Source organism: Anabas testudineus, chromosome 22 (assembly GCF_900324465.2).
Source record: "Anabas testudineus chromosome 22, fAnaTes1.2, whole genome shotgun sequence".
NCBI lineage: Eukaryota > Metazoa > Chordata > Actinopteri > Anabantiformes > Anabantidae > Anabas > Anabas testudineus.
In genome coordinates, this window is record NC_046630.1 from 11,440,672 (window position 1) to 11,456,738 (window position 16,067).

At 37.1% G+C, this 16,067-nt stretch overlaps 1 protein-coding gene across 1 annotated transcript; it reads right to left on the bottom strand.

Annotated features, from left to right (window-relative positions):
* Positions 1–61: 61 nt before the first annotated feature.
* Positions 62–10,791, bottom strand: kif15 (kinesin family member 15). Its single transcript, XM_026338857.1, has 35 exons — positions 10,672–10,791; positions 10,367–10,397; positions 9,898–10,084; positions 9,706–9,782; positions 9,546–9,583; positions 9,342–9,439; positions 9,063–9,242; positions 8,515–8,724; positions 8,279–8,404; positions 7,853–7,975; positions 7,616–7,763; positions 7,372–7,460; positions 7,064–7,273; positions 6,678–6,855; positions 6,430–6,565; positions 5,641–5,782; positions 5,388–5,552; positions 5,171–5,299; positions 4,952–5,057; positions 4,658–4,823; positions 4,451–4,580; positions 4,270–4,355; positions 4,092–4,170; positions 3,904–3,990; positions 3,709–3,813; positions 3,411–3,533; positions 3,132–3,278; positions 2,933–3,028; positions 2,643–2,807; positions 2,237–2,337; positions 2,066–2,132; positions 1,944–1,981; positions 1,715–1,847; positions 1,177–1,308; positions 62–1,065 (listed from the first exon to the last, which is right to left on the bottom strand). Exons 1-35 carry the CDS (start codon positions 10,688–10,690, stop codon positions 991–993), a joined length of 4,122 nt encoding a protein of 1,373 aa, XP_026194642.1. The 5' UTR covers positions 10,691–10,791; the 3' UTR covers positions 62–990.
* Positions 10,792–16,067: the final 5,276 nt, after the last annotated feature.

The window sequence follows — 16,067 nt, forward strand, 5'->3', positions numbered from 1 at the left end:
TCTACAAATTACACTTACATTTACTCAAGTACTTTACTTCTTGTATTTCCCATTTGTTACTTTTACTTCAGAGGGAAATATTCCATCAACATTTAATTCACTGTTACTTTTTGCAGATGTAGATTTTATTTATTTTATTATAACTAATAAATGAAGGATGTATTATAATAGATTAGCCACCTGTCAGCACATAAAGTAGTTAAATCAGCGCCACCGTTAACAGCTGTGCGTTTTTTCATATACAATTTCATTCAAACATTTGATGACACCAACTCCCATTTTAGAAAACTGCAATGAGAGACACAAATCAGTTAATTGATAAAGTCACTAGCAACTTAATCTATAATAAAAGCAATAATTGTTTGGAGATCTAAATTAAATTGTTTATTTTATTAAATTTTTTACTTTGCTGTTCAAAATGAAACACCAAAAATATAAGCGACATTAAGGCCATTAAAGCTTAGTAGAGACAAAAAAAAAAACAAAAACAAAAAAACATTTAAATACAGTATAAAACTGTTTATTATGATATGAAAATAAACTGGCTATGCAATCACAGCACCAGTCATTACCTAAAAATGTATTAACACAGAAATGTTCCATTTTCACATTAGGATCTTATTCAGCATCACTAGGTGAATCCAGTAACCCAATACAACAGAGCCAAGAGAAGAATGAGCTGGACAAATAGAAGTTTGGTCACAGCTGATCTGTCCATGTTGCTGTAATAGTAAATGAGTGTAGAGGTACAGGATACCTTTAGGTGTTACAGTATGAACTTATAAGTAAAATAATTACTGCACATTCCCTGAATGACAATAAAAACAAAACAAAAAAGAAAAGAAAAAAAAAACAACAACAATACATTTGTATTTGAAACCATTTAAAAAGTTGAGCAAAGTAAATACAATTTAAAAAATAAAAAAAATAACACTTCCCTTCCAAAGACAAGTTCACCTCCCTTCAAAAATAATTGAACCAACCAGGGATTTATGTCATCTCCAGTGGCGGACATCCAATGTTGTCTCGCATCAAGGTAATCTCTGTTCTGAGCTTTTCATTTTCCTTGAAACAAAAGAAATGCATAAAGTGGGTACATGTGATGTGTTAAGATTACTCACCATACCAACAGGAATATATATTTATTTATTTCTTGATAGCTGAAAGAATAGTTACCTCTTGAAGTTTGGTGTTGTCCTTTTTCAGCTTCACCAGATATTCAATCCTCTGTTTATGGTTCTTATGTCCCACAAGTTTCCCATTCTCCTCTGATAGCTTAAGATTCTGCTTACGGAGAACCTCGTTTTCCTGTAAGAAAATATATTAGTAAAATCAGCTAAACGTTACCTGTTAGTTTGTGAGTTGCTGCAGCCGTTTCTCACTCGTTTATGTGACAAGCTCAAACATTTTCAATGTCACATTATTAAAAAAAAACCTGTCAAAGTGTAAAATCTGTTCATTCTCAGAGTGTTATTTATATTTCTAGCAGATTTTTTGTTTTCTTCACTATAATAGTTAAATCTAGAGGTCCTCCTCTTTGTTGTACATCTTTAAAACTCAATTAAAATGTTGCCAGTGTGGGATGAACAACTCATGTCACCATCAGTTCACTCACAGTCAAATGTCTGAAAGATTTCACTGTATGACACACAAAAGCTAAATCAACCCAAAAATACTTCTGTTAACAAAAGATCAGTTCTATTCTGAGCCTCACCTGAAGTAACTTCTCCTCATCCTGTATCTTATGGTTCAGATCTCTCAACTCTAGACAGCGGTTCCTCAGCTCAGTGGTCAGCTCCTGAACACAGGTCTGAGACTGGGCCAACATAGATTCCTGTGCCTGCAGTCTAATGCAGAGAAACAAAGGCAATAACTCAAGTATTACTTCAAGATTAAAATAACACACAGCAAACACTGATACACTTCTCTTCTACCACGGTTACCTTTTTTGAGAATCAGACAGCTGCTGCATTATTTTGCTCTGTTGATGAAATGACAGAGAAAAAGGTAAACGATTTTATTCACTTAACGTCAAAATAAAATCAGCAGATAAACCAATTCAAACCTTCTCTGTTCTCTCCTCCTGAAGCTCTTTAAGTATGGACTGTTTGAGTGCATCATTCAGTTCCTCACTGAAATCAGAAGTTAACATTATTATTTTAACATATGCCATTGCCAACAAATAATCTGATATATTATACTAAAACAGCTGAATGAGTGGATGAATAAACTCAACCCATTATCTCCATTCAGTGTCAGCTGGTTCTGCTTGATGTAAAACTTGTCAAGCAAAGTCTGGATCTCAATTCGGACCATCTCTTTTTCAGACAGTTGCATCTGATAAAAGGTAATACAGAATGTCAATAATGATAATGATGATAATGACCCTAACTTTTTAAACTTTTTAACATAAACCATTTTGACAAAAACATTTTAATACATTAATTTCAACTTCAACCTCTTCACTTTTTTATAGATTCAACTGTAAATTGTAAAAATTAACAGTGCAAGAAACTCTAAAGTAAACAGCAAAGACACTAGACTATAAGAGAGGGCTATTAATATGTTATTCTAATTATGAATGGTAATAGGTTTATTTAACATTTGCTTAAAAAAAAAAAAAAGGAAAAAAAAAAAACTACCTTAAGCCTTTGGATCTCCTCATTCTTGGCAGCTCTCTCAGCATTCAGCTCTGTCAATAGAACCTCCATGGTCATCATGGAGGAACGTCGGTTCTCCAGCTCTCTCTCTTGGTTCTCTAGCACCTGGGTGAGGTCTCTGTTGAAGCTTCCTGGAGTACAAGGTGTCTTAAGAATGACGAATGAATCGGAGAAATGAAGAAATTAGTATTCTCTGCAATGAAAAAATAAAGTCACAATGCTTGATTGTAAAGGTGCATTTAGAGAATAGTTAATCCACAAACAGGTTTTACTCGAGGTAATGATTTAGGTGTGACTGCCAGTTCAACGGGGGGTCTCAGACTTCCAGTCCTGACTGCTTTCTCAACAGCCTCTTGCTGTTGTTGCATCTAGCACAAAAAGGAGTTGTGAAAATTACTCATTTTTATTATCTTCCTCTTTATTTGTTTGCTCTAGTGTGGTATGGAAAAAACAAATAAAAAAACAACTCACCTTCTGCTGCAGATTCTTTATCACAACATCCTTCTGGGCCACTTGTTCTTGCAATGATTGGAGGAGACCGTTCTGCTCATCTAAGACTTTAGTGAGTCTCTCAACTTCCTCAGTGGCATATGCAACCTCCTCCTGCAAAACCTCAACCTATGGACAGACATACGCAATACAATGTCTATACTGAAACTCGATAAAAACAAAACAAAAATAAAGGATCATAAGATTGATCAATTGCAGTAAATATACAAAAAACAGCTGTGCTGATATCATTAATCTTACCTCAATCTTGTTAGATGCTACCCCCCTGTCTAAAGTTTCTTTCAGTTCACAGATTTCGATCTCCATCTTAGAGTTTTGTTGCCTGATATTCTCCCTTTCAAGGGAGGAAACATTGTACTTGGCCTGGAAGAGTAATGGCATTGTTATTATAAACATGTCCTTATTGTATCGGTAAAGAAATATATGTACAGATCTGGTAGAATAAAGACATATAAAGACATACAGTATTTAATTATATCTGCAAACATTAAATTACTTAAGACAAACAAAGTGTGCAACTGGAGAAAGAGTAAAGTACTGTAATGTCTTTGATATCTCCAGACATGTGGCTGATGGTTTCCTCCTTCTGGCTCAGCTCACTGCGGAGGTCTCTGGTTTGGTTAATGAGATCTAGAACAACATCCTGTCAAAATACACGGGTGTGATTTAGCGAAGTAGCAGACATACTGCAACAATATTAAATAATAAGAAACGGGAGAGAATTCCGGTTTACTTTGTCCTGCTCAATCTTCTGCTCCAAGCTCTTTATCATTTCATTGGCAGAAGGTAATTTTTTCTCAAGATCAACAATTTTGGAAACCTATAAACAACAACGAGCAAACCAGGTTTAGAGACTGAGCAAAAACATTACTGTTATGGCAAATATTTATATTTTATTGACATGTTGTTCTAAGAACTAACCTGTTGTTGATTTTGTGCTGTCAGATCTGAGACTTGTTTTCTAAGCTCTGTATTTTGGTCCACAGTTTCAATAAGTTCTCTGAAGAAACATGCCAAAGTTAGTCACGTTAATCTAAATATTGCTATAAATGTTGAAACCTGCTGTAATTTATCAAAAGACAAATCGTGGAAAACTCACTTTGATGTACTTTCTTTGTTTTCTCTTAACTGTGAGATCAGGGTGCTTGTGCGCTTTTGTTCAGTCTGCAGAGAGTTGTTCAATTCCTACAACAGTTGGAAAAAAATAAACATATAATAAAAAATATAAAAGGTTAAATATTACAGGTTAAAAATGTCAGTGGCAGTAGAAGTTCACTAACCGTAAGCTGTGCCTTTAGGTCGTTAATCTGCTGTCCTGCCTGATCAGCTTCAAACTTGGCCTCAGCTTGCAGCTGGTCAAATGAATCCTGCAGAGTCCGATGCTGCTTCAGAAGCTGCTCCCACTCCAGGCTGGATTGAAGACATGGTGGATGTCAGCACATATAAACAACTGATAAAGACAAGTCAAAATCCAGAGTCATGCTTACTGGACTTTGTCAAGTTGGAGCTGTGTGCTGATCAAACTGCTAGAGAGCTGGTTCATCTCTCTCTGCTGCTCATTCTGGCAATTGCTGAGCTCATTCTTCACAGTGGTCAACTCCTTATCAGATGACTGCAACACCAAACGTAGATCACAGATCTCGCTTCTCAGAACTGAAAGGAAAAAAAAAAAAAAAAAAAGAGTTGCCACCTTGGCATTCTTGTTTCTACCTCAATGTGACAACAGAACAAATGCAGCAAAGTCCAGATTATGCTGCACAGGACAAACATCTAAATGTTACCCTCCGCTGCTTTCTGTTCAGACTCAAGGCTTTGCTGCAGCTCATTAATAGTTTCTTGCAGTTTGAGCTGATCCTTGTTCCTGTTTGTTCTCTCAGTAGAAAGCAGCTGCATCAAGTGTACAAGAACAATTAGGAAAAACAAATAGCTAAGGGAAAGACATTTTTAGAAGAATTTCAGTAAATCTAACTTTATATATGGAACACCAAGAAGTAATTTACCTCATCCTTGTGGTCAGACTCTTGTGCAATCACAGTGATCTGCTCCTCAAGTTTAGCAATTTGCTGCAATAACTTGCTGTTTTTTAGCTCCTCCTCATTCAGTTGCGTCTGGACACGAGTCGCTTGCTCCTGATTAAAAAAAGTAAGACCATAAAAGAAGGTATTGACTATATGTATTTTAGTACAAACATTTGAGGAACTGTTCAAATTGTGTTACCTGCACTTGACGCAGTTCCTCAGTCAGTGCCATCTCGGTCATGTCTGAAGGAGGCTGCTCATCCCAAATGTCACCTGTATTGTCTGTCCCATTGAGGTGGTCTGGGCTGGAGAGTGGTACAACACGTGACCGTAAGTTGTAGGCTTTAGTGGGTGTTGAGAGAATCTGAAATCAAAGAGAATGTTTTGTTTTTTACAGTCTTTAGTTTAGTCATTAGTTGGTGAATTAAATACAATTGTCAACATGACCTCACCTTTATAGTCTCAACGTGAATTCTGTTCAGCTCAGTGACCTCTTGTTTTTTGTAAGCGTTCGTGGCTTCCAAAATGTTTTCCAAATGCCAGTTAGACTTGTCAAGGTATCTTTTCTCAGACTGCAGCTGAGAAATCTGTTTCCTAAAATACAAAGCACCATCCAAAAATCATATTCGGCAATGCAACAATTAGTTGGCAACCTTCATCATGATCATAAAATAAAACCACCTTGACGTGAAAACAAGTCTACTGTATATATTCTAGTGGTGTAAGTGAAAAGTTTCATGAAGCTTGAAATCAGAATCATATAATACAGAAAACAGAGGTGATATTGTTTTGCCAAATTAACCCACTCAAACTAAAGTCAGGTAACTAAGACCCGTTTCTTTTATTTAACTGTAAAACCGTTTGAATACCAGCATCTTCATGTCTTATTTCACTGTACAGACATCAGTTATTGACAAAGAAATATGTCCATGGCAGGAGCCTGCACATCTACTATAAACTACTTTATTTGCAACAGCCATGTTTTCACAACTACAATATGTCCGTCATACAACATCTCACAATAAAAGCTCTCACTTTCCCTTTGAGAGGTAGTTATTAGGCTAATAAAATAACATATAAACATTAAAGAGATATTACCATCTTTTCTATTAGGTATTTCGACCGCATGCCAATCTTGTTCTACTCTTTAGTGTCACTGAATTTCATGACAGTAAATTTCTTTATAGAGGTTATTAATAAACAAATGTGAACAAAGTGTTTCTGGATATCTGCTCACTTACTTTGTGACTTCCTTATACTCCTCAAAGGCCTGAAGGACAGCTGTAAAGTCAGACTGTTTCTGAAGCAGCTGAGACTTCAGTTTTTCAACTGTAGCTGCCAAATCTGCTGCGACGAGGGTTGACGAGGCTGCTGCAGCTGTAGAGCCACATAACATTATTAACATATACCTATAACACACACACACACACACATAGAGATGATATAACTTTTTTTTTCTTTTCTCAGTTCTCTGATGTAATAATCTTACTCTCAGTAAGTCTTTCTGACTCTATCACCCTCTGGAAAGCCTCCTCCAGCTCAGCAGAAACTTGGGTTAAAACTTCTTCAGCTTTCATCACTGACTCAAGAGAGCGAAGCTGACGGTTTTCCTCTCTCAGGCTAAAATTTTCCGCCGCATAACGAGTCATCTTTGGGTGATGTTCAACCTTAAAGGGAAAATGTGAAAGGACAAAAAGTCTACTGACAATGTACGGTGCATACTGGTGTGAAATATAATTATAGAATCAAGTAAATCTACAGAGACTACCAGATGTTTAAATAAATGTATGTTAGCTGAAAAAAATTCTTTGATATAAATGGATAATAATAAACAGAGGGTCAAACATTGTTCAAAGGAAATAAAAAATGCTTTACCTGATCTCTTAAGATCTTAATTTCTTCTTTCAGCTGGTCAATCAAAGCCTGAGACTCTTTGTCTGATAGGAGGCTTTGTCCTGCTTTCAGTTTTTTCTCAAGGCGAGAAATGTGGTCTTCTCGAAATCTGACAATCATCCGGCTAGAGTGGATGAACTTGTCTTTTTGTGTCCAGGCCTCCTCAAGCTGAGCCATCTTCTGGAGCAGCATCTGAGTATAGTTAAACATCACTGTAAGTTTTCTTATGTCTTCATAAGATTACAATACATAATAAGTATCAATATAAATAAATCAAAACATTCCCATACCCTTTTCTCCTCTTCTCGCTTCTTCCACAGACGAATAGCAGCCATGAACTTTGCTTTATAAGAGTCAACATGCTGAATTTGCATTGGACCTGGTGAGAAAATATTATTTACGCAACTCACCAGAAAACATCTGTTTAAAAACATCTAACTTCCCGTTAGCCTGAGTTACTGTATATTATGTCTTAGTGTGTTACATTTGTGAGACATAAATAACAAATAACATGTTTGATTCTCATTTAGCTACCTAAGGTGAGCTCAGGTCCTCCTGGTGCTACATCAGTCCTGTACTCCACTGCCTGAGAAGCCAGTGCCTCAGCAAGCTGTTCCTTCAGTTTCTTCACCTCAGCTTGCAACTGCCTCACATTTCCCTGTGTGTCTTCATTGATTATGGCCTGGAAAAACAGAATAATCGCAATGGGATGAGATTGCCCAAATCTACTCTATTTTAACACAATCTATGGTTATGGTTGATGAGAGATACCTTATTCTTGATCAACTTTGCTCTCTGGGCAAACTGCAAGGTGGACAACGATTCTCCAAAACACTTTGAACCAGGGTGTACATTAGCTATGATGTAAGTCTTTGCATTTCCTCCAAGAGAGTCCTATAAAACAGTAGAATTATTAGAGAAGATAATAATAATGAAAAGAAATGAAGCGTGTACCTTTCAATTCAAACCAGAACCGTTAGCAAATATCAGATTTTGGCAGATTTGAAGGCAACATTATTAAAAACATGTACCATGCAGCTATTTGGAAATGATATAAAAATACACCATCCACAAGTCACTGAACATCCATACAAAGCCATAACTCCATGGACATTGACATGTTCCCACATCACAGCAGCATAACATCGTCTCACTTTAAAAAAAGGAACAATTTATTTTGTATGTACTGGCACTCACCCTCAACAAGAAGGTAAGTTTAGAATCCCGATAGCAGATGTGGCGATTCTTTCCATTAGACACGTCCACCAAAGCCATGATCACCTGACCAAGACACATGAGGGAGCGATTGATACTGCTGGCCTCCTGAGAGAGAGTAGGGGGGGGAGGGAGAAGGGAAGAAGCAACACAGACAGCAGCTGTGAGCAACAACAATAACCATATAAGTAATAATTCACTATGAGTCGTGGTTTCACCTTGAGTCTAGAGCCCTCTGTGTGTGTGTCCTTCTGCCTCTCAGACCCTGCCAGATCTACCAGGTTTAGCTGAGACGTTCGGATGTTCACTACATCATTAACGGACTCTTTTGACTCCAATGTCATGGTGAACACAGCATGAGATCTGGAAGACTCACGGTTCATGGAGGTGGAGGCCACTCGTCGATTACGCCAGCCCATAGACAGGACCTACAGTTTCAAACACAAATTCTGTAAAGTCCCTCAGTTCACAACACAGCTGTGAAAACTGAGATTTTGTATTCCTATCCTTTATTTTTATTCCTTTTTTTTTTTTTTTTATCTTACACAACTGTAATTTTTTTTGTCTTTGTATTTTATGATTTATTTCCATTGTATGATTTTTTTAAATTTGTGTTAAGCACTTTGTAACTTGGGTTTTACAAAAGTACTCAACAAGGAATATTATTATTATTGCACACATTTCTTTTCAGACAATGCGGTAGTGAAGTTGAATGCAAGGTGCATTAGAATCAAGTGTCTCATCACAACAAGTGGGAAATTCCTACCTGATAAGCTTCAGCAGCTGAGTTGACAAACTTCTCCACAGCTCCCTCTACAAACATACCCTTCTTGATGTTCTCCCTAAGGAAGAGACTGGCTGAGGCTGTGTCCAGGAGGTCATAAATTTGTTCATTGTATATCTCAATAAATGAACATTTGCAAAGGAAACTCTTGGACTTGGAAGACTTTAGGGATAGAGAAAAACAAATCAACAACATCAGATAATAGGCTTGATCTATAAAATGTTTACAACATTTTCATGGCAATTAAACCCTTTAGCTCACCCTTTCCACTTCTCTGTTGATAAGAAAAAACAGATACTCAAAACTTCGAGGAATAACCCCCCGTAACTCATCTGTGAAGTTATCCAACTCAGATGGTCCTAGAGAGGGAAAAAACTTTTTGTAACCATAATTATTCCATTATGTTGACAGTTTGAACTTAAATTATTTGTACTATACAGTGTAAATAACATGGTAAATTCTCACCAAGCATGGTGAACGTTTTTCCAGAGCCTGTCTGTCCACTGCAGAAGCCAGGAAGAAATCCAATTAGAAACTGAATCGCCGTGACACATACATCTCAATGCAAAACGATTATGATATCCATATATATTTTTTTATTTTATACTGTGCAAAGGCCACTTACTAGGCAAATATAGTACCATTGTATCCATTCATGCAAGACTCAACAATATTCTTGGCAACAATGGAGAATACAGAGTCCTGTTGAAAAATAATCAATAAAGATCACATATACACATATCACCAGGACCAACTTTTTTCAGGACCATCAGATTATTAGACACTGAGTTGGTTATAATAACTGTGTTCCCCCAACCTGAGATGTGTCCATGTCAGCGACATGATCGTAGGTGAAGGTTCGTGGTTCTGGTTTAGAGAGCAGACGGATGGTGTTGGATGAGGTGACTGTGAGACACAGACTCTGATCTCCATCTGTGGTCAGCCCAGTACCTTGGGTCAGAGGTCGCACTCGAACAAAAACTTTGATGGACTCGCTGTCACCACTGCGGGACAGCGAAAGTAACGACATAAACACTTGTTAAACATGAACCCATGGTGCTGAAATCGGAGAACATTGAAACTATTATTCCAATTTAGTTGCACATTCTCCCCAAAAAACCTTAGGAAAACCAAACTGCAGAGATAAAATACTGAACAGATGAGGTAAAAACCCTGATCCATTCGGGGTTTGGGATTTAACTCTAGGCTAGTAACTGAAATATTAGCATTACTATAGACATAGGTTAGCATTATCTTTCCATAAAGTGCATAAAGGTTTGCATTACCTGGCAGCAAGTTGGGATACATCGCCAGATCCTGTCAACAAATGTAAAAAATGTCAGCCTTTGTTAAGCTGGTTGTTTGACTTTGTAAATCTCTACACAGTGAAGATAGAGTAGTGTGGTTAGATGAGCTAATTGTATAAATATGGTAGCTAACGTTAACTAACCAGACTCCGACTAACTAGATTAGCTAATTAACATGATAACGTTACCAAAACACTGATAGCTAACATGCCGCAAACAGGTTTAACCCGTTAAATGTATATTAGTATGTAACCGAACAAAGACATATCTATTTGTTGCGCTACCTTTTCCACTGGCACTCATCGCTGTCAAAAGATTATCCGTCGTTATGAGGTTAAATCGATTTTTACAGCAGAGTCCGACAAAGTCAGACACTGTTTACATCCTTCAAAATTGGCGGGCTGGTCGTTCGCTACTTCGTCTTCTTCGTCTGCTTTTATTCTACTTCCGTTTCGTGGAAGTTTGTAAACGAAACGGCGCATACCGCCACCTAGTGTTGATTTCTGACTCCTCGGTTAAGTCACGCAGGGTGTCTGGATGTTAATGAATGAATACAATTATATGGATGTTTATATCATTAACTATTGATTTTATTATGTTTAATTTAATTGTATGTAATTGTATGTCATGTATGTATCGTTTGGGAAAAAAACGAACAATCTTGATGTGGAAAAATCTTTCTATATAAAAATAGGGAGTGTTTCTTTTACCTTGACTATTGTTGTATATTTCCTCTATTATCAGGGATCCAACAGATGTGTTTTTGTAGACCCATCCATTGCATTATTAATAGTATTATGTGTACCTTTATCTAAGATCTTCTCTTTGTTTGTAATTGTGATAAATGTGAAAGTGCTGCTGTTGAATCCAAATCAGAGAAGTAGGACCTGGCTGAGGGTTTATTTTTTCCATCGGCAGATAGCGCTGGATCATTACCATCATCATTCAGACATGACTGAGCTGCAGGGGAGGAAGCTGTTTTTAATGAAACCCAAATCGTACAGCATTTCTAAGTAATGCAGCTGTTGAGGCAGTGGTGCAATAGGTGTCTCACAGTGATGAGTCTCTTTAAAATATCAGCCATTTCCAGAACACCAGCCATTCACCATACTATGCTGATAGTAGGATATGAATATTTCACACTAATGTAGTAGTAAAAAGGAAGTCTGTTTTCAGGCCAACTGTGACGTACTGTACTTTATAGTTTCAGATTTGGTCTGAATGTTCCCACAACATTCAAACCTCAAAGTTGTTGTGAAATATGTGCACACATTCCTCAAGGGCTGCTACAACTTAAAACTTATGGTTTCACTTACGGTACTTTGATTTATGTCAAGCAATTTCACTTTATTTCAGGTTTTGTCATGTCAGTTTCCGGAATCTCTGTCTTCAGTTTTTGTAAGTTAAATAAAGACTGATTGAACAATAAATCTTGGTTACAAACCAAAACTCAGCAAAGCAAAGAAAGGCATGTTTAAGATAATAATGAGATGGCTCCCCTTGGGGAAATTGTTATTGAACAGCTGCAGTAGGTGATGGTGCTAGTGTGGGGTGTCACAGTCTTGTCTTTGTAACCAGGAGGAACCGGGAGTCAAACCACTGACCCTGGTGTTTATAGATCACTGCTTTACCAACTGAGCTACATGTCGCCGTAAAATTCACAATCGTCATGCAATTGATTATTTTGTGATCATCGTAATATACATTATTGAATATAATAATACATACTTTATTGATCACCTTGGGGAAATTCTCATTGACAGGCAGCCCCCTCAGGGCATCAATTGTTCAGGGTTCAGTGTCTTGTCTGGAGACACTTTGACATGTGGCCAGGAATCAGGAGGCCTACTGACTAACTACCAACCCTGAGACTAATTGGTTTGTGGGTGTTTTTTGAGTTGCACTTTGGTTTCCCAGAAATCAAAAGTTTCCTCTAAATTACTGACTTTTTCAAGTTGTTTATGCAACTTAAAGAACTATTACAAATTATTTCCTTGTCCAGTAGTAGAGCTAAAGCTAACACTTCATTCTCCGCTTGTCTGTAAAGTGTTCTTAGTCATCAAGTATTCATTCCTCTCTATGTATTATATTTGTCACAATTTGTGATCAGTCCTATGTGCAGACAGGTGGATGTAAAGAACAGTTTATTATATAAGATAGCTAGGCTCTGTGAGTGTTAAGTAGGGTGAGGACACATTTCAGTCAAATAAGTCAAACTTGGGCACACAGTCCAAAGAGGAAAGTAAAGTAAAGAGCACATCAAAACATAAAAACAGGTAAGTATGACAGCTTTTTTCTGATCAATAGTCAAAAACTCAACAATGTTTGAACTGCCATCAGCAGGAAGCTGATTTATAGGAGAAGCAGGAACAACAGAATATTTAAGCACCTATACACATCTCAGCATCCCCCTTAATACACATAAGTACCCTGTTTGTTCCCACATGCTCCTGCATTAGTATCTGTACTTTGTTCTCACAGCTGCCTCCCATATTCATCCAGTTACACAATTCAGCTGCTTCTACTTATGATGTTTATCACTATTCTATTCATTTAACTACATAATGAAAAAAAAAGAGTTGACGTTAATGACATTTACTGGAAAGTGTACTTTTGGGGGGAAATCAAATCAGATTTATTTAACTGTGCAACAAACAAGAAAGCAAAACCAAGACCAAGTGCTTCTTTGGCTGAGTTTTTGAACCCCCTTCTTGGGGGTTGTTTACGGCTGACAAGTTGAGATTGAGTGAGGATGCTAGCGTCCAGAACTCCAGGAGAGAGTCCAACAACCATCTACATCAACCATCAACCTAGTGCCCAAACACACACAGAGATACTTTGTACAAGGACACACACAGCACACACACACACACACACACACACACACACACACACACACACACACACACACACACACACACACACACACACACACACACATAACAAACACACAAATAGTGAAACTATGTTTCTGATTAAAATTCCCTTCCTCCTTTCAACATTACTAAACCAAAAACTTTTTCTTTATTTGACTTTCTTTGAAATATCTCCTTACAGACATTTCAAAGGGAATTCTTGGGGAGGCTGGACAATGTGTGGTCAGTTTATTTTTAAGCACTGAGTAAGACAAGTTTTAGCAGAGTTGACGTTTAGATCAACTATGTGCAACCAGCAAGTTCCACTAGATGGAGCATGAACGCTGGAGAAAATATTCTGCATGAGCATCTGAAGAGGACATGGGCTCCTTAGAAGTGACAGGGTAACTTGTTTTTGAATTACTTATTATTTACTCATATACTGCACTTATGATATAAGCAGTATATACCTAATAATAGCCTTATACAATGGAAGAATTTTATTTGACAGTGAATGGTAATAAATCTGGTAGTATTACATTTCTTAAAGTACCTGAAAGTTGCTAAATCACAGCTGTGCAAACACTGCAAACACAATTTTCTGTAAACTGACACTCCCCTGTTTACTTGGATGAGCAGAGATCAAAGATTCATGGCCTCAGGCTCTCCCCCCCTGCAAACATGAAAATGCCAGCACAAGTCAGCAGGTCCAAACAGAGCCTTGTTTTCAGCCTCTTGCAGTTTTAAATGCTGACAAAGCAATTAGTTGCCAAAAAACTCAAGTGATCAGACTCTCATATGTCCCTGAAACATGAGAGCTATTACTAGCATTCATGGCTTTATATAAATGCTCAATAAAGGCACATGTGGTGTCTATACGAAGTTTTCCCACCTTATTAAATCATGATCCGTTCAATTTAAACATGCACCATATTCCTTCTATTTTTTCACAGGTGGATTTAACTTTACTCCAAGGGATATTCAGTAACTTGGAAATCTTCTCGTATCCAATTCCCTTGCTTGTGCTTTTCAAAAACCTTATTGTTTTTGCTTGGAGAGTTCTGTTCTTCTTGGTGTAGTTTTTGGCCACGATACTGACTCACTAGTAATTGGATCTTTCATATTGTGGTGCTTTTTTACTACAATTGTTGAAGCACATTTCTCTAAATAGTATAATATGTATGACAAAATAAGAGCATATATATGTGGATAGATAGATTAGTCAATATTGTGAAATAACCCAGACACAATACGCAACAAAAAACAGAACAATATAGCATCTCCAGTTTCAGAGGACAACAACAGATCAAATGAATACTTGTTAAAGTGCTCACAGTGATGAACACAGAAAATTAGAATCTGAGTTCACCTCCGCTCCGTGGAGCTTTCTGGTGGTGATCAGTGGTTTGGTTTTGTGCTCTCAGCAATTTAGTGATCACCACAGGAGGTCATTTGCTTATTGTGCTGCCCCCAAGTGGCAAATGAATGAATCATAATCCAAGCGTAGTTCAAAGAAGCTGTTAAAACATATTTTACCACAGTGATTTCTCACAAATACACTCCTGCTGTCTCCCACTGTTTTATTACTTCGCTAGTGGTTTAATACAGTAACAGTATTTTGGCAAAATTATTTATTACTTATGAATTGCCAAATACAAATAAGGACTAGTGCAAATGTTGTCAAAAAAGTTTATTTCTGAAGCAAGCGGGCGGAATCTGGATCACGTTTACTTTAAAAGCCAACTCTAATTTCATGAGAATTAAAGACATTTACAAATGGCCATATCATGACAATAACTATCAAATGGAGACGCAAAGAGAAACTAAAGACGTAAAATATTTATTTTAGGGCATGAATGACTCGGTAAGTTGTTTTTATACCATCAACAACAACAACAAAAACACAAAGCTTGTGTGTTCAGAGTCCTCCTTAAAGTGCAAATGAGCAAACATTTCATTTCTGTGATCAAAAGTGCTAATTTACTCTCTGCATGTCCAAAAAGCGCTTGTGCACACAGAACCAGACTCTAATTATGCTCTTACACACACACACACACACACACACACACACACACACCAAGCATCCTGTTTATTACTATGTGGATATACACAAACAGATTCTCCCGAATAATAGCATGGAAATGTGGGCTCTTATTTATATATCATGAATATTAATGTATATGTAAACATGGCCTCTGTCTGTGTGATGTGATGGTACACTATAGTTAACAGTCATGCCCATTTAAAAAAACAAAACAAAACATTAAAAGCAGATGACAACAACAAATCAAAAAAGCAAAAAGAAGGGACCAGTTAAAAAGAAAATGCTGCAGTTTATTCATGCCACCATGCAGATTGATGTGCTTGCCACTCGCAGAGGGGAATATGAAAGCAGAGCTGTTTGTCATCCTTTCATTGTCAATTCTGTGTACTTTAAAAAAAAAAACAGAGTGGGCATCTTTCTCGTTGCTTAAGCTTCAATTCACAAATAGAATCATTCGCGAACCACCAGTGGACAAAATAATCTGGGGCTAGTCCTATTTGCTGAGGAAAAAATAGATCATCTGCTCACCATCTGTGACTGAACGGGCTTAACAAGGCCCGATAGAGGCAGTAATCAGTTCTTCAGCAGCTTCCGCCCAAACACTGCTTCTGTGGTTTTCCTCCGTATAGTTGCTGATCAGTGGTCATCAATATTAAAACTGATGGTGTCTGCTTCATTTACTTAACAAATCTCTTTATTTATTTATATATTTTAAATTATATTATATTTTATGCCAACATAACATAATCTGTTAAGTAGAATATTTAGTTACTTTGACTTA